At 50.9% G+C, this 22,973-nt stretch overlaps 1 protein-coding gene across 2 annotated transcripts in view; it reads left to right on the forward strand.

Annotated features, from left to right (window-relative positions):
- LOC142065548 (uncharacterized) overlaps positions 1-22,973 on the forward strand; it is a 98,338-nt gene that overhangs the window by 41,013 nt on the left and 34,352 nt on the right. For both annotated transcript variants that reach the window (XM_075111767.1, XM_075111768.1), the window contains exons 5-10: positions 294-437; positions 2,224-2,265; positions 16,300-16,561; positions 16,638-17,047; positions 21,783-21,827; positions 22,719-22,838. In XM_075111767.1, the coding sequence (XP_074967868.1) occupies positions 294-437; positions 2,224-2,265; positions 16,300-16,561; positions 16,638-17,047; positions 21,783-21,827; positions 22,719-22,838 (1,023 nt within the window). The remainder of the gene's footprint in view (positions 1-293; positions 438-2,223; positions 2,266-16,299; positions 16,562-16,637; positions 17,048-21,782; positions 21,828-22,718; positions 22,839-22,973) is intronic.

Consider the following 22,973-nt stretch of genomic DNA (forward strand, 5'->3'; position numbering starts at 1 on the left):
GCCTGGGCCATGGGAGGATGCTCCCTTTGGGGCGATAGTAAGGGCCTGATCCTGCAGTATGCTTAGCACCTCTTGAATCCTCACTGTTATTTAACTCAAGAATAGCTACACATTGCTGGCTCTTAGCCTTTGTTCCCAGGGTATTTGCGTCCAGCACTTGAAGATGGGGAGTGAGTGCTGATTGCCTAAACCATCCTGTAAAGAAATCCTGAGGGAGACTGGAGACCCCCTTTCTCTCTCCCCTGGAGGAAGCATATGGGTAAACTATGGTGTCTGTGTCTCTGCCTCCCCAGGGTGCTCTACAGCAACTGACCTTTGTGATGGGAGACCCATCAGCCGCCGGCGAGCACTGCTGCAGCTACAACTCAACCTGCACACACTCCTTCAACCGCAACCACTTCGGTTCCCCGTGGGAGCTTTCACCAGCCTGGCCAGAGGTGTGGCTGAGGGCAGCTGACAAATTCTGAGGTTGCTGGCCCAAGCTCCTCTTTGGTGTAACGTGATTCGAATTAAAGGACCAGCCCAGGGAGTTAACACAGCTGGATTACTTGGGTCCCTAGTATGATTTGAGGCACAAGGAGATGATGGTGGCCAGCACATGGGGCGGTGGTTCTTTCACCATCTAAACCCTCTCTTCAAGTTGTAAATGGGTCTGGTGCAAAGGGAGAATGAGTTAGAGGGAGAGTTTCTGAGCCAAAGAAAGGCTGGGTGTGTGTATGTCTGTATGTGCTCATGTGTTTAACACAGGAAAGTTTTGAGTAGCTGTTGAGTAATGCTGCAGCTGGAGCTTTGCTTTCGGGAGGGGGTGAAAGCTGTCCTTGGGAGCTGTACCTCAGTTTGAAATTCCTGCTCGCTGTCAGCAAGATTGCTGCATTGCACCCTTTGATGCATCATCCTTTCAAAGGTTGTCTCCTGTGTTTTGTCAGCATTGCTGGGAAATGGAAGCTGCATGGATTTTACTTTTATTGCAGTGCTCAGCAATTTTTCAAGAAATATGTCTGTGCCAAAAAGCCCAGATCACATAGTAAATCCCCAAAGACACAAAGCACCCAGGCTTTCCTCGGGAGCTGGAGCTGGCCCAGGGAGACACCCCACCTCTCTGGGCCAAGTATCTAGAAGGACTTCATAGCCGCCTGGAAAAGGCTTGCTGAAGAGGCAAGTGCCTAATGTCAACATTTGGCACAAACCCGCCATGTGTGATACCCTGTTCTGATGGCCTAGTGAGGAGCTGGGAGAGCTGCTGGGGAAGGGCAGTGTCAGCAGAGGGAACTGGGGGTGGGATGGGGCATCTGCCCTGCCTGGGTCCTGTCCAACACTTCCTTCCTCCAGGGCCCTGGTGCAGCAGAGCGGGAGCAGAGACGCCCAGCTGGTGCTGCTGCCCCTGCCTCTCCCTGCTCCTGGAGCAGCCCTGCCCAAACTGCTCCGTTCCCCAGGATGGGCTGCATCAGTTTCTGTATTTATTATTTTAAGAGGTGGATTTTAGCAAAAAGCCCTCATCATAAGGCATTAACTAAATGCGGAGAAGTATGTAATGCAGAGCGGGTCATGCTGGTTGTCTGCCTGCCCTGAGGGAGATCGGTGTGTCTGAGTTCCCAGCAAATGTAACCCATGGTCATCCCCAAAATGATACCTGGTATTTCTCATGCTGACAGCCCTTAGGCAGTGGCTGTAGCTCCATGAGATAAGTCAGACTCACTCCCTAGAGCTAAGAAATAAGGGCAAATCTCTCATTTAAAAGCTACAAGTTGTGTCCTCTGAGCCTGCAAGGTGATGGGCTTCTTTTAACCTGCTCTTATTATCTGTATTATCCTGTGCTCTGTAGGCCTGGAGCACTCACCTGAATGGCTCCAGGGGCTTACCCAGCAGGGAGAAGGTTTTATTTTAAGCATTAGTGCATTGACTGCAAGTGGGAACCCACGGGATAATTCTGCCCCACTTCACACCAGTTCCCATCCCTTGCTGGCCCTCCTTAGGGCTGATTAGCTTCAAAACCAAAACAAAAGAAACCGCAAAAACCACCCAAAGACTCAAGAGGTTTAATCTAAAGATGTTCCCTCATGTTGCTATGAATGACTGGTTCCCGGTGTTCATTCCCTGGATGCTCCCCATGCCGTCAGAGGCAGCGCACTCTTCAATCCCAGAGCCAACAATAACCACACACCTAAGCCAGTGCAGGTCCTTGGGCAGTGATATTTTTCCTCTTTCTCTCTCTCCGCTGTCTAGGTGCCAAAAGAAACCAATGAAATCCAGGCCTCGTCTGCTCAGGTATGACCCTCCTGCACTGCTGCAGGAGGTATGTGCAGGGAATGCCCCTCCCCGTGTCCCTCTGGTATGTCTCACCACCCTAATGTCTCCTGGGGAAACCCACCGCTCTAATGAGCAAGCAGGTAAAAAGCCAAAATACCCAGGCAAGGCTACAAGTTATGATTTTATCTTTCTTGTGATGTTGCTCTTCAATGGTTTGACTGTAACTTGACATGTCTCAGAGCTGGTGGAGGCCAAGGTGAGTTCAGGTGACCTTCCTGAGCCTTTGCATCGAGCCCAAGAGGGGTGGCTTGATGAAGGTGGGGATGAGATGGATCAGACCACTGCATGCACAGAGGTCTTTTTGTGGATCTGGCTGCGGGCCTGGCTGCAGCTGGATTTGCTTGGAGGGAGGGAAACAGTGAGGTTAGCAGGGCGGCAGGTCTCTGCATGGTATAGGAAAAAGAAGGAGGCTGGATGACTGCTGCTTCTGCCCACGCATGGGATGTGAATGTCTGCCTGGGGAAGACTTGCTGCTGCTGCTCGCCACCGTTGAGGACGTGGGAAGGTCTGGAACTCTGCAATGGGAGGAGGCGGTTGTGATTCTGGGGGTTGCAAGACATCACGCTTCCTTGGCGTGGCTCCCCAGGGAGTCTGGCGTTTGGAGAGGAGCGGCTGCTCCCAGGCCCCACTGGTGCTCATGGTGCTGGGGCTGGGGGCTGCCCCCTCCCAGCTGGGGCTGCTCTGGCATCTGGAGAGGATGTCTCCAGATCCTCCGCGTACATTGGGAGATGAGTGATTGCTCTGAGGGAGGCAGGCTGCAAATCCTTTGTTTCTGCTTTATTTGGGATTTCTAGCCAAGGTTTGTTGTTTGAGTTCATGCAAACAGACATCCTGAGAGGGCAACCTGCCAGCAAATGTAAACTGAGAATTTGTGTGTGTGACTGAGCAGGGCAGCGTCCTTTCTGTATTCCTCTCACCCTCCCAGGCGTTGCTGTTAACTGTTTGCGGATGGTCTCTGTTCTCAAGCCCGGCTTAAGCTGTCTGGCTACACCTTGCTAGCTCGTTCATGCAAACTACGTGCTTCACATAAGGCCAAGCGGCCTTTTGCATCTGGGGTCGCTCCGTGTGCGTTAGGGTCTTACCCTGACGCAGGTGTTGCAGCGGCAGGCAGGCTCGAAGGTGAGCCTGCCGCTGGTTTGCTGATGCGGGTGCTTACGGGTGGGGTCTGTAATGATGATAACGAACTGAGATGGCAAAATCATTCTTCCTGAGCATGTCTGAAAGGCGGTCTCTGCCTCCCTGTGATTAGTCCTCAAGCCCTGACGGTTCCTGTTTAGGCCGTGCTCCTCCACCCGATGCTGTTTGCCAGTCGGCTTCGCTGGCAGCGGCTCTCCCGGCGACTGGTGTAAATTGGTGAGATGTTGCTGTAATAAGAAAAGTGGTGAAATTCATAGGTCTACAGGGGAAGGCTAACAATATTCTGGATTTGGGACAAGTTTATTTTTCAAGCACTTAATCAGGACCAGAGGCGCCTCAGGATCTTTGACGTTTGGTTTTATTAAAAGAAAAAAATGCACTACTAATGTGTTACAGTTTGAGAATAATGAAGAGCAGATTGGCTCTGCTGCAGGGACGATCCAAAGCTATACCTTGGAGTTACGCTTTCCGTGCCTTTGCTCATTTAGAAGTAAATTAGTATATTGGTAAATTCCTAAATTGCTAATTACAGTTAATAATTACGGGGGTTTAGGGTGACGGTGGAGGAAGATGTGAGTGGATGAAGGCAATAGGTTAGAAGTTTGATACTGGCAGCCTAAATTATACCTGAATTGCAGTTTACCTCTTTTGTGATTTTGTTTTTTTTGTTTTTTTTGAGGGGTAGATTGTAACTGATGAGTAATCTTCGAGCAATGGATGGTATTGACCCACTTCTCCTACCTTTCGTCTTCTCTTTGTCTGCCTATACTAAACGTGAGCAAGAGGGCTGAGTTGATTACGAAGCTGAACGGCTTTTTCCAAAGCAATTTAATTTGGGATCCTAAAGTGATTCAACCAAAAGTCGAATAAAGCTTAAATCCCACTGTTTTCCAAAGAGAAAAAAATTCACAGGTTTTGTTATCTGGAGAATTCAAACTACTTCCAAGATTTCTTGATTTAAAAATGCTGTGAGAGCTCTATGAAAATGCTCAGTTTCCTCATGGCATGTCTGTTCTTTCATGCTCAGGTTTGTTATAGAACAAAATTCATGTTGCAATCACTTCTTCAGTCTCATTCAGTCCTAAAACTGCTGTTAGCTCCTTAAATAGTAACAGCTCAGTAGCAGTCCAACACGGTCAATGTGCACAAAAATACAGTGTTTCAGCAGCGGGGACTGCTTGTTCCTCCTCCTCGCCACTCTTTTTGGTCTTCATAACTAAAAAACCCAAAGTAGGTCTCTTATTAGCATCTGAGCACTTCTGCAAGGATTTAAAATTGTCAGCCTGGACTCTGTTGTTAGAACTTGGCGAGAGTCTTATTTTGCAGCGTGGCATCTTTCCAGTCAGCGGGTGGCCTGAGTCCGGCCCCTGGATGTGGAGCTTGCAGGGGTGTTCGGGCTTTGGGGTTGCTTCAGTTTGAGTGTCTGGGCAGGATACCAGGGAGCCCCAAACACCCCCCTGTGAAAACAGGGCACTGCTGAGGCATCTCGCTTGGACCTCCAAAAAGAAAACATTTATCTTGTTTATTATTTAGGCTAATCCAGCACCCAGGTGCCATATATGAAACTTGTGAGCAAAAATTTCTGCCCTCAGTTACACAAAGCAGTGATGTGGGGAACCACTGAGCTGAGCTTTTCCAGTTTTGATTGAGCAAATGCCTCCTGCACACAAGATCCAGCACTTCTGGCCTGAAGCAAGTGGAGGAGGACGGAGTGATGCCTCAGCTGAGGGCTGCAGCCCTGCGCACCTCTCCGAGGAAGCGAGGGCCAGTGCAGAGTGGAGGGAGGCTGCGCTGAGCACCAGAAGGGGTTTCTCCTCCCCAGACTCCTGCTGTGGATGCAGCAGATCAAGAGGTATAATCGTGTCTGATGTGATCTGCCGCTGAACACAGGCCATAGGATTTCCTGGCAATTATTCCTCCCTTAAATCAGTGCAGCTTGCTTAGCAAGGAGTCCAGCCTTGATCTTCAACTTTCCCATGACCGAGCCTCTTCCAGGGGCTTGATGCTAGAATGTGCTGGAAAAAATAGTTTAAAATTCTCTTTCTTGGTTCTTGAGCTTGTAAATCATATTGTACCTTTGTCTGTTAGATAGAAGAGGCTTCTATTAACAAAAACGTGTTTCCTGAGAGAAGACACTAAGCTTTGAAATGCATTTTACCTAGCCTGACCTAGCTGAAAACTAGGGCAGCACGTGACACTAGCTGTCTGGGCTCCTGTAGACAGATATGCTCCAAGCTGGGTTTTAACGTGTTTGCCATTTAGGAAGTCAGTTGAGTTTTTGGATCGTGGTATCAAGCTGTACTAACTGAAAAGCCCTGCAGAAGTCTAGGATCATTACATCAACACTGTTATCTTTGTCAACAAAACACACTTAATCTCCTCAGGCAAGATACCAAGTTAGTTACACGGCAACTCTTTTCAAAACCATGGCATTAATTACATTATCTGTGGTTTCTTTATTAATGAGCCCCATATCAGTTGCTTTGTTATTTTGCTTGGGTTTGGCTTGAGGGAAGAGGTCTGTAATTACTCAAGGCCTCCTGTTTCCCTTTTTTTGGTTTGTTTTGTTTTGGTTTGTTTTTTTCATATTGGCACAACATAAAGCCTTTTCCCAGTCCCCTGGAGCTTCCCCAGCTTTCTGAGCCAAATTGAAAAGCAGTGCTCGTGTTCGGGAGAGCCTGCTATTTTAACACTTTTTAGTTTGAATTATCAGGATGGGACCAAGAAACCCCTCCTCCTTGTCACTTCTGGAATGGAAAGTATTTTGTTGTCATCTGGTTATGTCATCTGGCTTTTCCCAAACGTGGACAGAAATGAGGCTTCTCCAGCTCCATTTTCCCATGCTGCTGCTGGCAGTTCGGCCGCTTCCACGTGGCAGGGGGCCATGATGGGGACCCCACGCTGTAACAATGGATGGCTGGGTCTAAGACTTCTCCTGGTTCTATTTTCCTTGTCAATTTTCTACAATTCATGGACTCTTCATTGCTTATCACATGTCATTTCCTTTTTTTCTTCTGTTTTATCATCCTTAATGGCTGCTTTCAGCTTGTGATCTTTCCCCACTTCCCACATTGAATTTTGGGGGGGTTTAAACCTGTATGCCTTCTGCCTCAACTCTCATGCTTTTGGACAAATCCTGAGCTGTTTAAAGCAATTCCCAATTTGTCTTTCTCAGCTGGTTCTTCTCTAAATTTGGCCTATTTAAAGGAGCAAGTATGTATGCTATTGATTTTGGCTTTTTATTCTGTTTACACAGAACCAATTTAATTCAGTCATGATTACTTGTGCCTAAGAGACCAGCAACTCCTAGCTTAGAGACCCATTTCCCCTGAGCTCCCCAGATGAGAGTTTCCAGTATAGACCTTTCCCATGTCAGCCGTCAAAGCTGGATTAAAAAAATCACAGAATCACAAAATCACAGAATCACAAAATCACAGACCGGCAGGGGTTGGAAGGGCCCTCTGGAGCTCACCCCGTCCCACCCCTGCTGGAGCAGGCACCCCCAGAGCAGGGGGCACAGGGCCGCGTCCAGGCAGGGGGTGAATGTCTCCAGGGAAGGGACCCCACAGCCTCTCTGGGCAGCCTGTGCCCCTGCTCGGGCACCCGCACAGGGAAGGGGTTTGTCCTCATGTTCAGGTGGAGCTTCCCGTGTTCCAGCTTGTGCCCGTGGCCCCTTGGCCTGGCGTTGGGCACCGCTGAAAAGAGCCCGGCCCCATCCTCCTGACACCCGCCCTTCAGATATATTTATAAGCATTGATGAGATCCCCCTCAGCCTTCTCTGAACAAGCCCAGGTCTCTCAGCCTTTCCTCACAAGGGAGATGCTCCAGCCCCTGATCACCTTGGCAGCTCTCCCCTGGACTCTCTCCAGCAGTTCCCTGTCCTTAAACTGGGGGGCCCAGGACTGGACGCAGCACCCCAGATGTGGCCTCACTGGGGCAGAGCAGAGGGGGAGGAGAACCTCCCTCGCCCTGCTGGCCACACACCTTTCCATGCAGCCCAGGACACCGCTGGCCCCCTTGGCCCCAAGGGCCCGGTGCTGGCTCAGGGTCACCCCGCTGCCCCCCAGCACCCCCAGGGCCTCTCAGCAGAGCCGCTCTCCAGCAGGTCCCCCCCAGCCTGTGCTGGTGCGGGGGGTTGTTCCTCCCCAGGGGCAGGGCCCGGCACTGGCTCCTGTTGAATTCCATGAGGTTCCCCTGGGCCCAGCTCTCCAGCCTGGCCAGCCCTCGCTGGAACGCTTGTCTGCAATGTGTAGGAGTTCAACACTGCGTTAGTGCAGGCTGCCAGGGCTGGACCCCGGCTTCCCGCTGGGAGTCAGCATCCCCTGGCTGGTGTGCGTCCTATCGATTTGTTCTGCTCTGGCTTCACCTATTGAATGCCTGAATGCTTCAGCTCCTGCTCCTGCAGTGCCTTATAGCTTGTGGTTAATAAGATCTGAGCATGGGGTAAAAATAACATTTAAACCTGGTGTTTTAGGAAAGCGAGGACAGAGCTCAGGCTGTAAGCCCTGGCTTCCCACCATACTCTTCCTCACCTGATGCCATCTGCCAGATGTGCCTAGAAGTCTTATCCATAGGTGACCTGCCTTTGAAGAACTATCTTTTAAATCTTTGGCTTTGCTGAGTTGTATTCACAAGGCAGGGTCTCCAGCATCTTTTTAAGCCAGGCCTCCCTTTGCCCTCTGCCTGTCAAATCTGGCTAATGATGCCCATGTGCTTTGTGGGCTTAATCATCCAGCCCCTGTGATGCCCTGTGGAGCAGAGAGGTGCTGATATTTTTCATTAATTTCCCTCTTTAAGATGTACAGGATGAGATCACTAAGTTCTCTTACAAGTGGCTGTAGCTGAAACTTTTCAATACTGTGGTTTTATTTGTCACAAAACGTGTTTTTAAGGAAATTAGCACTTGGCTCAAAACAGGCAAAATTGTTGGTTAGAGGGAGAAATACAAGTCATGTTGGAAAGCTGAAGTACTTTGATTTTTTTTTCACTGTTAAAGCTATATTTCAAGACTGTTTTTAATCAGAAAACCCCAAAAGCAACAAAAATGTAACAGCAAAACCACACCACTTTGCAATTTAAAAGAAAAACAATTATTTCTTATTTCAACTCATAAAGAAATGGCTGTAGTTTTACCCCCTCCAGAGACTGCTGCACAGAGAACAAATATTCACCTTCCTCCCCTCGAGGGAGCTGCTCTCCTGCAGTGACAGTCACCCAGAGAGTTATGTATCTCTGCTGACATTTGTCCCCCTCTTAGGGGCTTGTCTGGGGCTTATCAATGAGGAACTGGGCTGTTGGGGCTCTCTCCGAAGGGGTTCCTCAGTCTTTGCAGGAGACCTTGGCAGCTGCGCTTCCTCTGCAGGACTGAGCTCAGGTCCCACACCTCAGCTGGGCAGGGAGGACCATGGTGACACTCATGAGTCCCTGCATGGATGCAGGCTCCAAACCTCAAACAAACCCTCCTTCCAGCTAAATGAGGCTGGGGTGGATGCAGGCCTGGCTTGCAGGGTAGCAGGTGATGTCAGGGCGGGCGTGGTTGCATCAGGGATCCAATTTTATCATGTCTTCAGGCAAGCTTCTACAAGTACATGTCAGCATCTCTGGGGGAACAGTGTGAGGCTGTCTACTACTGGTGGTGTGTGATGGGGTGAAGGGAGGGTGTTTAGAAACATCCCCTCTGGTTTTCTGAGTGAAGCAATGCCTCCAGCAATTTATTTTGGTGGGTTTGATGGGACACTTGCAGCCTCTTTGCTTGGGACTTCAAGGTACATTTAGGCATGGTACAGGTGGCTTCTCTTTTTTAGCAGTTTATCAGCAAAAGTAAAAAAAAGACTCCCGTGTAACAGCCCACTGAGTTTAAGAGCTTTCTTGCCACAGGCATTCACTTGGCAGCCCATGGAAACCCCGAGCCCAGTCTCCATGGCAGCAGCCAGTGCTGCGGATGAGAAAATGCCCTGAAAATCCTGCCAGCCCTTCCTGGCCAGCGGGCCCTGGGGACCGGGGCAGGCCACTGCTTACCCTGGAGATGCTCCTTCTGCAGTAAACACCTGGATATTGTGCCTTGGTGCTCGTTTTAGAGATCGATGCATGTGGCTGGCCCTGTGCGTGACCCATTCTGCATGCGAGCAGGGAATGTGAAGTCATCCAGCAAGGCTTTTCTCTTGCTGTAGCAGCTTGTGCCTTGAACTTGTCTGTCCTTGGCCTTTGTAAACTAGTGACTCCATGCAGTGGGAAAGCCTTGAGCTGCTCCTGCGCTCTGCACCTTCCCCAGCTCCCTCGGCCTGTGCACATTGTGACTTAGCGCCCAAATCCTCCCTTTTATGGCTCTGTTGGGCACTTTTCTTTCCTTGACTTACTGTTAATTATTAACGAAGGCGTTGGCTAGAAGGAAGCTCCAGGTGAGAGCAGGGCCATCGTGAAGCCAATGGGTCTGCTGCAGCCCCAGGCCTTGGTGGGTGCCCGCTTGGCTCGGCCGGAGCTGCGCGCCCTGCTTGGGGGTTTCGGTTGGGAGGTGGTGATGATGCCTGTGGTCTCCAGGATGAATCTTGGAAGTGGAAGGCCCCTATTTTCCCCAAAAAGATGTCAATGCCTAATTAAATGAAAGGAGAAAATGCCTGTTGTGGAGTTTCCTGCATCTTTGGGTAGCGTGGGTGCTGTGGGAAATGGGAACCCGCAGCAGATCCCGGTACCCAGGTCACAGCAGCCTGGGGCAGGGTTCAGCGCCACGTTTTGTACCACCTTAAATGAAATACTTTCACTTCCAGTTTGAAAAGCCCTTTCCTAATGTCCTGCATTGCTGCAGGTCTGTTCATGGATGAAAAGTTTGGTTACAAAATAAAAAGCCAAGAACTTTTCTTTGCAGGTGGCTGAAGAGGTCCTCTGCACCCCCATTGCAAAATAGGACTAGACATAGCAAAACCAAAGCTAACCAGGAACGAGTCAATTTTTAAAACTATTTTAATTGGAACTTACAAATAGGCCAAGTCCCTGCCCCCACCAGCTCTCATTCCTTGTTGGATTTACTATGTGCCAAATCCAAAATTGCATCATGCAGCTGGGATTGCAGAGCATTTAATTACCGTGCGTGGTGGCGTGGCTGCAGGAAGAGGCTCATGGAGGAGCATCTAAAGCCTGGTCCTCACCTCTAAGCCTCCTTTGTGCCAGGAGGAGGATGGGGAGGTAAATGCTCTCCCTCCACCTCCCTCTGAGATGAGTTTTCAGCCCCTTTCATATTTAAGACGCTCTTCTCCAGACTCCCAGCTGTTGGAGGCTTACAAATAATGCCAAATATATTTGCTGGGCAGATGTTGGAGTGGGTGGTATGGAGCTGCCGCCAGTTCTGCCAGTGGTTTGCTAACAAATTACGCAGGCTGTGGACTGCATTGTTCAGGGAGGGAAGTGAGCTAGTGGCTGCTAATTGGAGTGCATTAAGAGGAGCAATTAGCATCTTAGACTACCCAGAAACTCCTCCTGGACAAGCCACAGGAGCCGGGTGCTGAGAAGATGGACAGCAGTGATATCCATGGCCAAGCATGAGCTTTGTGGGTCTGTTGAGGGGTTTGTGGGTAGTGCTGATGGCACCTCATCCATGGGTCTGCAGAGCCTCCAGGTCTGCCCCATGTCCTGCAGTTCCCTTCCCAAGGTGGCTGTAGGGCTCCTTGCTGGGGGGTGGCTGGGGGTGGGCAGGGGATCAGCTCCACGGTTCTGTGCTGGGCTGAGGAGGGTGAACCAGCTGCCTACAAGTCCCCCTGGTTTCCCTTTGGCTCCTCTCGCACTCTCTGTGGGAAGGTTACCTCACAGGGAATGTGGTACTTCATAATTAACAGCTGAACCATTTTTAAGATGTACAAACGATGGAGTCAAGTTTTAGCCAGAATGCTTTTTCTGCAGCTCTCTGTTTGATTTCTTGCCCAAAAGGACTTTGTAAAATAAACTAGGGTTTTTTTTAATGGTATTAGTTTAAAAAAAAATAAAACAAACTGCTGTTTTAGAGGCTGTGTATTACAGCTCTTGAGTGACCTCCGCCAGCTCACGGTCATCCTGCTTAAACAGAAACAGGACCACAAAAACCAAGTTAGTTAAAGCTAATGATAGAGGGGCTCCTAACTGGATTTGAAATCTGGCTTGTATGTTACACTGAAAGAGCCTCTAAAGGTTTTTACCCTTGTGTAATTTAATCCATTGATTCTGATACACTTGAGAAGACTAATTTAATTCAGGGCGCTGATGAATGTTGGCAGGCAGAGGTGGGATGGTCTCGGCATCGGCTGTCCGATGTGTGGGTATGTAGGAGCTAGCCTGGATGAATAGTGTCTGCTTTTAATAGAAACTGTCATTTGTATTAACCTGTCCCTGATGGTCGGTAGTGCTGTGTGGCAAGGAAAAAGGAAAGAAATTACTATGCTGTGTGCAAAGGGGCTATAAAATGGACATGCAGGAAGATAGCCCATTGTAGTGAGGGCAGGTTTTTGCCTACCCTCAACTCAAGGTTCCCCACCCTGTTTTGCCTTGGGCCCAAGTGGAAGGAGAGGTAAGGCACATAGCTGATAGTGTGCATGATGGGAAAGGACCGAGGGAGCCTACCTCGTCCTCCTGAGGACTTGTACTGCCACAGGGGACTGCAAATCCGACCTCGCAGTGGGTAAAGGTGATGCCTGGCAGCAGCCTCACCCTCCACACATGTTGCATGGCTTCAACCCCAATTCCAGCAGCTTTGCGGTTCAAAAAATGCCTGAGTGGTTGATAAGCAAATCTCTCTGGTTTTCTTGCGATTTGGATCCTACATCCGTGAGAAAGGCTGTAGGGTTTGTGAGCTTGTTGTAGGGTTAGAGGAGAATGTGGCCAGCAGAGGCTATGCTGGTTTGCTCTCTGGGCTGTGTGGATGCTATTGCAGGGGAGGAATGCTCTTTCCTTGGTTGTTTTCCAACATTTGTGAACAGCTTAAGCTAAACCACAGGACCTTCTTCTAGAAAGGTGCTATGTTCTGGGTGGAGTGTCTGATGAGCTCAAGCTGATCTAAGGGTGGCAGGGAAAAGGCTTGTCCTGCCCTGAGGTCCCATTCCCAGCAGTCTCCCCTCAGCCCTGTGCTCTGTGACCTGCAGGGCAGGTTGGTGCAGCTCCCTGATCTGGCTGAAAGCTACTCTAAGATCAAAAAGAAATAAAATTCAGTGCAATTCTTCTAACTCAGTGCAGAGTGTGTACACATGGTGAGTATTCCCAGCTTGCAAGTGCTTCCTCGGACCAACCACCACCAGCTTCCCAGGCTCCCGTGTTGCTGAGCGGAGGGCACAGGCTGGCCAGGACACATGGGCAAGGGCAGGGACGTGCCAGCTGGCCGCACTCAAGAGCTTGCCATAATGCTCCAGATCCAGCCTGCCCACGCTGCAGATGATCAGCCCTGGCTGCTTCCCTGCCCTCACAACTGGAAGCCTGATTTCCCTCCACCTTGAAGGCAGCAAAACCGCTGTGATTTAATTGGCAGCATGTTTTCATTTGTTCCAAACTCTGCAGGCTCTTTCGTTGTACATTAGCATTTCTCTTGATGAAAACAGCTTCACTGCAACCTGTCCCCTTCAGGTGCTTTGCTCTGACGGCTTTGTGCAGAGCTTTTGCTGCTTACTTTCCTCAATCTCCTTGAATTTTACCCAGACACTGGGTGTTGCTTAGGAAATGCAGTCTCTGTCCTCCTTTGCTCTTCAGGGCTGCAGTGGTAACGAGCTCGCCTGGCGACTGAACTGCGGGCTGGGTAGTGCCCAAGGGAAGGTCTGAAAGCGTCTGCTTGCTAAAGCTGGCTAAAGGGAGGTGGCTGGAGATGAAGCTGGAGAATTTCTCTTCAAGAGAGATGGCCAGAAGGTTGGGATCTGTGTCCTCCTGCCTCCGGAGGTGCTTGCCTCCCCCTTGGTGAGCACAGCCGTGGGTCAGAAAGCTCACATCCCCGGGGAGAGGGGCTGCTCCTCTCCACTGGCAGTTTTGTTTGGCAATGAAGCGAGGGGACGAGGCGTTGCAGGATCTGGCCTCAGGAGCTTCCTAACCCTGAGAAAATTAGCTGTCAGAACTGGGGTAATCTTTTCCTTTTCCAACTCCTCCCTTCTCTCCTGTTTTATGCATTTTACCCTTCATTTGCATCCAGCGGTTTCCAGTCTGCAAGGCAGAACCACAGGTCCTCATTAGAGGTCTCTGGGGAAAGAAGGGATTGCTGGTCACCTCCAGTCTTTGCTTTCCCACTTGCCATCTCTGTTTCCTTCGCTCTTTGTCTTTTCTGCCTTATCCCAACCTCTCTCAGCTTTTACTCCTTGATGCTAGGTTGTCACTTGCCTACTCAGCACATGACATTCTGTAAAAATATGGCTGTCTTTAAAAATCCTGGTGATAGAGGAATGCTGGCCCTTTGGCTTGGGACATAGCACCGGCTGGAGGAGCAGAGTAACATGGATGCATCAACATGGCCATTGCCGCTCCCTTTGAGGGGGTCTTTGTCTGCAAGTGCAGACATGCAATTCTTCACAAAAGAAATTTGTGCAAAGGACTGAGGAATTGGGGATATTTCTGTTTTCCCAAAATGTCTATACTCAGAGACTGTCTTGGCTCTGAAAAAAAATTGCCTCTTTGGGTGAGTATTATGACTTCAAGGGGAGTCAGGCGTGGTTGGCCCCAAGCCCCTCTCAGCTGCAGGTGCAGGGATCAGCGAGCACCAGGGGTCAGGTAATGTGAGATCTGGATGTGACCCAGCACAGGTTCCTCTGGTATCTTAGAATCACCCCTCATTTATTTACTGCAACATCAGAGATACCAATGAAAACGGGTGCACTGTGGGCCTGGCCATCCTCCTCCTGTGGGTGTGAGGGTGGAGATGCTCTGTGGGGCTGTCCAGGGCTTGTGTCTGTAGCTGGTATCAGCAGTAGATTTCGGCACCACTAATTTTTCAGGAGGATGTTAATTTGCCCTGGGTAGAACTTCTTGTGGGGTAAGTCAGTTTGGGGAAGATTTTAGAAAGGAAAAAAGGTTGTCAAAATATTTCATTTTGATATTAAAATACAATAAAAACACATGTTTTCTCATTTGAGATGGGTTTTAGTTTATAAAGTCACTTGTGCATGAAAGCTTGAAATCAAAGTAAATAATAAATTCTATATAATAAATAATAAAAGCGGGGCCCCCCAAAAAAAGTTTTCACAATTTAAAGCAAAGCATTTCAGCTGTTTTTTAAAAAAACTCTTCAAGTGACATTTGAAAATTGAAAACTGAAAATTGTTACTTTTCCTCCCCACTTGGGATGGGAAGAGTTTGGAAACCTTCAGGCTGGTGGCATGGCATCCAGCAGCAGCTCCTGCTGCCTTTGGAGCTCCTCTGTCTCCCAGGGACCTCCAGAAGTGGGGCTTGGCCAGAGGTGGCTCCCCTGACCCCCCCACACCGCTGGGCCCTTCCCTGCAGAATCATCAGTTCTGGCAGTGAAATGTTTTTTTCTGTTTGCCATTCATGCAAATCCAACTTGCTCCCAAGCGAGCATGAATCTTGGGTCCGTGGTGCAGAGCAGAATCAGAACCAAGTAATGGGCTCAACCAAAGGAAGATAGGATGGGAAGGGCGATGGGAAGGATGCTCCATATCTCCTTGTACCTCTCTGCTCACCTTCTGCAGCCCCGCAAAGCAAGTGTGGGCCTGTATCTCCCTCTAGTGACTTCTTGAAGACTCTCTCTTCATCAGCCGCATGGCACCAGCACCAAGGAGCCACCAGCCAGGGCTGAGGTCCCGCCAGGTCTTCCTGGTGCCATGCATCGGGTTATCGGTGCCCCATGGAGCTCAGTGGGAGCGCAGAGCAAGCTCTGTGCGGGGGGTGGTTGGTGTGCAGGGCTGATGGAAATGCTGCTGTCTGCTCTAGGAGAGGTAAAGGTCCGTCACACCCACCAACCAACCCAACCCTGGGTCTGTGTGCAAGCCCGGTCTGAGACACTTACACTGGTGCTGGATGTAAAACCAATGTACATTCTAGATGCAGGCGAACTCTCCAAAGATTAACTCTTTTTTTTTCATATTTGGCATTTTCATCCTGAGTGTAGATATTTCTATCAGCCGTTTTCCTCCATCCACGGTTGGTGCCCGGGTTCTGTTGGTGGCTGTTAGGGCTGAAAGAGCCATTGCGACCCGCGTTGTGCTGCAGGGACCGTTTAGCGCGGCAGCTGAAGATGGAGTGCATCCCCTGCAAGGCACTGCCTTAGATTAATTTGCAGCAAGCATCCAGGAGACTCCACCTGGGCTTGCATCTGCCTTCCCTTCCTGACCCTTGGAGGTTTGCCAGGAGCACTATTGCAGCTGCTTGGCTGGGGAGATGTGTGGTGGGGGCTGCAAGCTCCTGTACCTTGCCCTGCAACCACCAGAACACTTGAAATATGCAGAAGCAGCAAAATCAAAGGCTGAAGGGGCAGATGGATCCCTGGTGTAACTCTATATATTTGCTTTAATTGCTTTAGTAATTACTTTCAAGCTTGGCTTTCTGTCATTAAGCTATGGGCTCTTCTCTTGATGCCCCTCCAGCACAGAAAGTTGCGGGCGGGGGATCGTTGCAGTGGAACTGTGAGAAGGAGGTTCGTGTTAGCATGGTCCACACCGAGAACTGGCTTGTGTCCATTGTGGAGAGCAAGTTTGTTTTCTTGTAGGTGGCTGAACTGACCTGCTCATCACCGACGAGCTTCCCTGGAGCTTGGGGGCTCCTGCCTGGGGCTCACAAGCCCTGGGCTGCCCTGGGTCCCCCAGCAGCACTCGTGCCTGTGGGAAATTAAGAAGCATAAAGCGTGTTGAGCAGGGAGAGGGGAAAAAAGTGAAAACTTCAAATTTCTTTTTTTTCTTTCTTCCTTTTCAGGACTCCAGATCCCCGGATTCAGATTTGGACCTGGGGCCACCTTGGATGTGGGAGGATGCCCAGGAGACCCTCAACCTCCAACCTGATGGGAGCACCCTGACTTCACTCTCTGCTACTGAGATGCCATCAGCTGAGGAGGAGGAGGGCAGCCTTTCTATTGAGGATGAAGGCTTTGAGCTATTGAACTCCACCTATAATAAAATCACCGGCCCCGGCAGGCCAGGGCTTGGCAGGAGCAGCCCGGGGGTTGCTGGTAGCTCTGGTGAGTCCATAGTCACGGTTTCCTCTGTTTCTCATGCACATTGTCATGGCACCTGATGGTGCTTTTATCCTCCCAGGACCCTCCACCAAAACGCACAGAGCAGCCAAGAAGGAGCGTGCCTCCGACCCCCAGGAGGAGAACGTCACCACGGAGAAGCTGACAGGCGACGCGGCCACCCGGCAGCGGCTCTCGCCCAGCAAACCTGGCGATGCCATCGCTGACCTGGACACGCCTGCCACTTTTGCCAAGGTCTCCCCATCAGCACATCAGGCAGCTGCCTCCAAAGGAAACGTGCCCAAAGGTCCCTTGGGGATGGAGTCAGCGGTGGGTGTCCCAGAGCACCCTCCGGCAGCAGCCAGCCCCTCTGTCCCAGGGCTCGGGGTCAGCACTGCCCACCCGGGACACCCCATCTTGCCGGTGGCACGCAGGCAGCAGGGTCAGGTGAAGCTGGGACCACCAGGGCTGCCGGGACCGCCGGGGCTGCCGGTGAGTGGCGGAGGTGGTGGCTGTTGGAGGGGAGGGATGGGTGGTGGTGCAGCTCATCTTCCCTTCCGGAGCGGGTGGTGGCGCAGGCTGCTGAGCTGTGATGCCAGCACCTCGCTGTGAGAAGCTGGGCAGGGAAACGTCCTCCATGGGGGCAGGATGGGGTTGTGCACCAGCCTGGCCCCGTGAGAAGGCTTTTTGATGTCCCTGAAGAAACTTCACTAGCAACTAGAGAGGAGAGGACAATTCCCTTATTCCCCCTGCCCTGGAGATGGTCTCAAGTCCTTTCATCATGTTGTCAGTTTTCATTTCACCCCGTTCCTGCCCAGAGGCAGGCTGAGGGGCTTAGAGCAGGGCCAGTCTGTCTCCTCCAGCCCCTGTCCCTGCAGCAAACCCCAGGGCTCAGCCGGCAGCCCCCGCTGGCATCACTCCTTCGCTTCTCTGCCACTGCAACACCCCAAAATTTGTGTTGGTTCAAAGCAGAGCATTGAATGTCTTGAAATAAGTTTTGAATATTTTTCAGTTTATTCATCCATTGAAATGAATCAAAAGATGAAAAAGGGAAATTTAAAAATATTGGTAACTTTAGAACAGATAAAACTTCAGAGAACTCATCAGTCTTCATTGAGAAGTAGCTGAAAAATGTTTTTACATTTTTTCCCATGTTTTTCTTCTGCCAGCATTATTTCCCTAATATGGTTACATTTTCTTCACAATTCCTCTAGAAAATTGCATTTAGTTTACGCAGTGCCACTGCCAGAAGTGACCACAGGCACCTCCTCCCCCCCCAGGGCAGACATCCATGCAAAAGCCATCTAGGATGCCCTGAGCTCGGGGCTGTCCTGGGGGTTCGTCTGGATGCTGCAGGGCAGGTCTCCACACATGGCTGTTTTTACGGCTGTATTTGCGGTACCTGGCACTAAATTAGTCATCGATGAGCCAGGCTCTGTAGGATAATGGTTAAATTTAGGACTGCTAGCTTCCCCCTCGAGCTACCTCCTTGCTGCTGCAGCTATTGCCTGCAAAAAAAACCCAGAAGAAAATAGCAAAAGGAACAGATGCTAAAGGATGAAAAAATCTGGGAGTGGAGGAAACGTCACAGCATTTGACAGCCCTGCTGTCAGCCGGCAGGAGGGCAAGCAGCGCGAGGAGGGGACCCAGCTGGGAGGGAATTGCTTTTTTCCCCTGTAGAAAGCATTGAGATGGGTTTTTTCTTAGACATGAGCATCCTGGGTAGAAACACAGGTACAGGCAGCTCCATCCCGGCATTAGGAGTTTGGGTTTGAGATGCTGGCACAGGTGGATGTAGGCTTGAAGCTCTGCAGTAGCACATGCCGTGCACTGATAGAGCTATTATTTTGGCTAAGGTTGTGTGCTGAGCCTGGCAACCTTTCCCAATGTTTTGTTACTGCTCCTCAGGGCCGAGGGCAGGTGGGCTTTGCCCTTGCTGCTGGCCCCCAAAGGTAGTCCTGCCTCCTTGGGTCTCTGTCCCACCAAGCCCCCTTCAGCCATCCCGAGCCATGGGGGGGTCTGGGCTTGTAGAGCTTGTTCTGGGGCTGCTGCTCAGCCCGGGCACCCTGAATTCATACCCAGACACCTCGCTGCTGCCATGCCCCATGCTCGTGGTGATGCCAGCAGAGGTGTGATGGATGGTTTGGGTGTTTAAATGTATCTTGTGGAAGGGAAACCAAAGAATGGGTGCCCTTGTTATGGAAAACTTCATTAAAAGGACTTTGGGGACTTTCCTTTGGGAATGAGACTTTACCTTACCTCTGGTTTTGGCAGTGGTTATGTGTGCTGGGCTGTGGCTACCTTCTTACTGCGTCACCTTGGGTGGCCTTGCAACATGGACCTTGGCACAAGGCAGGGTGGGTGCCTGAAGGTGACATCTCTTGTTTGGAAATAATGGGGTTTGAGCATCAACCTTTTCATTTTTGGTGTTTTTCTCCTCCTTTTTCACTGGCAGTGTCCATCAGGGAATTCAGTAGGGCAAAGACCTCCAGCCCTGCCCCACCATGCGATGGGTCCTCCCCCTTGGTGCAGGTTTGTGTACATCTGGTTTTCCACCCTCAGAGATTTTTATACCTTTGCAAAAAACACTTCGAGTAGCTGATCCAGCTGGGAGGTGTGGATGGAGATTTATTTGTCATCCTGCCAAGTCCTGAGTGTGCCCTAATGCTATTTAGGGCATTTATGGCGTGTAGACCCTGCAGACTGTATGCCCTCCGTTCCCATCCCAGCCGTCATCCACTGTAAAGGCATTGGAGATCAGTGGGGAAAAAGCCCAACACATTGTGACAAGTAGAAAGTGTTTCTTACTTCAAAAGCTGCTGACTTTTATGATCTTGCTAATCCTCCTTGCAGGGATTTCATTGTGTTGCCAGTATTCAAAAGCTCCTTGGCTTTCATAAACAGTGTTTCATGGGGGTTCCCAGCTGTCAGCATGTCCCCACAGGCTTTTCTTTTTCTTTTTTTGGTTTCTGTTACTCAAACTTAGCACTGGCTGTTTAGGAGCAGAGACGTGGTTTCTGCTCCTAGGCTTAAACTGAATCCTGCTGAAGGCATCTGGTGCCAGGGACAGCATTAACTCAGGTGACTGGCAAATGCAAAGGCTTCTCCGGGCTTTCCTCCTGGGAGCCACCCGCTGGTCCCCAGCACCCAGGGCTGCAGCCACAGGAGGAGGGATGGTGCTGCGGAGCGCGGCTTCACGCAGTTTGCAGAGCAAAACACTGGCTGCCTTCTGGATGAGATCTCTTGGATTGATTTTCATTTTTCTTTCCTGAAATGCTACAGCCTTTGGGTTTGTTGTTGCTGATGCTCTGAATTATTCTTTCTGGTTTGCACAAAATGGGACCTGCTTCAGGGGGGGAAATAGATGCCGTCAAATTTCATGGGTGCTGTTGTACCTGTGGCTTGGTCCTGTCCCTCTGCCATGCACTAGGACTGGACATGTTGGCTCTGCAATGTTGGTGTTCATGCTGGGGTTGGCCGTGGCCAGTGCCTGGGGAGGAGCAGGAGGAGAAAAAGCTCTTCCATCTCAGAGAGGGTGCTGGTACATTCAAGTGCTCTCGGTGGAGCCCCGTGACCCACGGATGACAATGCTGGAGGAAGGGGTCATTGGGCACCCCGTTGGCTGCTGGCATACCTCAGCTGTGGACCCAGGGCAGCAGGTGTCCATGCAGGAGATAAGCTAGAGGCTGCACCCATAAGAAGTGGCTGGACCCCATAGCTCTTTTGAGGAGGATCAGGGGGAGGCAGGGCGTACTGAAGGATCTAATTTATATCTGCCCCCAGGGCAGAAATGATGAGCCTGTCCCCAGGCACCTTGCAACAGGGACATGGTGCTCACAGTAAAACCCCAGTGACTTCAGACTGGTACCTTCCTGCAGCCATGGTCTCTCAGCAGCAGGCATACAGCTCCTCGAAGGAGGGGTGCTGGGTGGATGAATAGAGGGGCTGCCTGGTACTGGGAGGGTTCCCTGCCCATTCTGGTGCATGTTTTAATATTGGGTACCGTGGGCAGGAACTCCTTTATTTTACCTCCTTCAGCAATGGTGGACTTGGCAGTGTTAGGTTTACTCTTAAGGGAGGTCTTAAAATCTCAGTGATCTTAAAGTCTTAAAGTCTGAAAATCAGACCAGAGTAGCCAGCATCACTGCCACTGCCTGTGCCATTTGGCACAAACGCATGCCACGCATGAACCGAGCTTGGGAGGCATGGCCCCCAGCCCCAGAGAGGGGGAACTGAGCCAGAGGCCTGTGGGCTTCAGATCTCTAGGTGATTAAAGTCCCTTTGATGAAGCATCCCTCAGTGCCAAAGCTGTTTCTGGACATGCAGCTTGGCCTTTTTACCCATCCCGTTGGCACAAGGCAGCGAGGTCAGGGCTGGCTGCTGCCCGAGTGGGGCTCCTCCATGGTCACAGGGATGCAGCTGTGTCTGTGCTGGGGTGGTGTTAATTCAGTGTGCATTCCCAGGCTTTCTACTGGGCTCAGAGAAGGCTGTTTGCAAGCTCAGAACAAAAACAGCGGCTGTAATTGAAGCCATCAGAGCCACGGGTCTGCAGCGGACACGCAGGTAGACGCTGTGCTGCAGCCTGCTCTGTTATCAGTCTCTGCCGACATCTTGCAGGTAGATTTCCTTCATAGAGGAAAGCAGGGATTTTCCATCTGACTTTGTTTCTGTCCAGACAGATGCTTTGGTAAGCCCTGAAGTGGGGTCGACGCTTGGCCAAAATGTGCAGTTTGACTAGAGACGGGCTAGATCAGATCTCACACAATTTAGAAGCCGCAGATGTTTGCATCCTCATCTAAACTACTGTTTGAGCGTGTGGCCGTGATCCAGCTTTATGGGACTTTTTTCCTAACGTGCTGCCTTTCCTTACCAGGTGTCAGGAAATGTGCTCCTGCTCCCCGGCCATACGGCCTGGGGCATTTTTGTGATGGATGTCACAGGATTACGCCACTCAACTGGCCGAGCAGAGCTGCTTTCTGATGCCAGGGCAGGAGAGTGGGAACAAAGCAGCATAAAATAGGGTGCACTTTCCACCCCACTGGTCTTTAGGGTGTTTCTTTGAGACTTGGTGCTGCTGGTTTGCTCTGTATCAGCTGTTTCAGTTCCTGCTTCCCTGGAGTCGGGATGGCCCTGGCTGTGGCACTGGTCACCCAGCCACCGTGGGATCTCTCCTGGTTGTGGAGGGCCCCCCTTTAGGGTGACACAGATCTCCTCCTTTGTCTTTCAGGGATGTCCAGGGAGACGTGGACTGGCAGGACCCAAAGGAGACAAAGTGAGTATCCAGAGAAGCATGGGAAGGTATGGGATGAGGTGTAGGGTCCGCGGCAAATACCATGGATGGTTTGGGTGTTTTTCATCAAGAGGGCAGTGTGAGCTTCTGAAGCTGCAGTCTGGTGGCCTTTATGTGCATTTGGAAGAGGAAAGAATTATTTTTACTGGGTATTTTATGCCCAGGCTCAGAACTGAGCTGACTGTCTGCACAAGATGCTGTCTTCCCTCTGAGCCACTTAATGGCTCTGTGGAGGTGGCAGAGCAGGGAGATGAAGCAGCTTTAGCTCAGGTCACCTGGAGGAGGGATGCTGGTGTGGCCCAAAGTCCAGCCCCAAGCTGTATGCACCAACTCATCTTGGAGGGACATCTGTCCTCCAGCACCACGTTGGTCAGACCCACGGCTGCCCTTCCTGCTCCAGCAGCCCAACAGCAGCAGCCTGCACGGCACAGCTCAGTCTCCTGCTGCACACAGCATTGCCTAGTGTGCTGACAGATGCTTGGAGATGCTGTGGATTAAAGGTGGTGCCTCAGTTTCCCCATCAGTAAAACAGCAAGAGTGCTTCTAGACACCTTAGCACAGAAGTTTCCATCTTTCCCAAGCTGTAGAGGGGCAAACTCATTGCTCCCTGAGTCATGCCACTTCTGTGTGCATTAGCTTCAATACATACCTGTGGCATTTACATGGGTCTGGGCACAGGCGTTGGTTACCAGGTTCATTCCTTTTGCTTTCCTGGCTGTCAGGCTTATTTAGATCTTAAGAGCTGGTTTGAACCCAGGAATGTGCCTAGACCCAGATTCCGCTGAGGGGCTGACTTGAGTCAGAGCCTGTGTCCAGCCTGTGTTGGCTGTTAAACCCACGGCTGGTTTTAAGGAGCTGCCCTTGTCTTCCTAGGGGTACCCTGGAGCCATGGGGCGGACAGGCCCCCCGGGTGACCCAGGCCCTGTGGGCATCCCCGGTGTCCCCACTATCGTCCTTTGGAGGAACTCCAGGGAGGACTGGCAGACGTTCATGGTGAGTTACCCGTGGAGGGTGAGCACTCGGGGAGCTCCACTTACACCTCCCCATCAGACCCCATGCAGGCTCCTCTCTGCTCTGCTGGGACGAGAACTGGGAGGAAGGGTTCGCGATGATCTGAGATCCCTAATC

Source organism: Phalacrocorax aristotelis, chromosome 17 (genome assembly GCF_949628215.1).
Source record: "Phalacrocorax aristotelis chromosome 17, bGulAri2.1, whole genome shotgun sequence".
Taxonomy (NCBI): domain Eukaryota; kingdom Metazoa; phylum Chordata; class Aves; order Suliformes; family Phalacrocoracidae; genus Phalacrocorax; species Phalacrocorax aristotelis.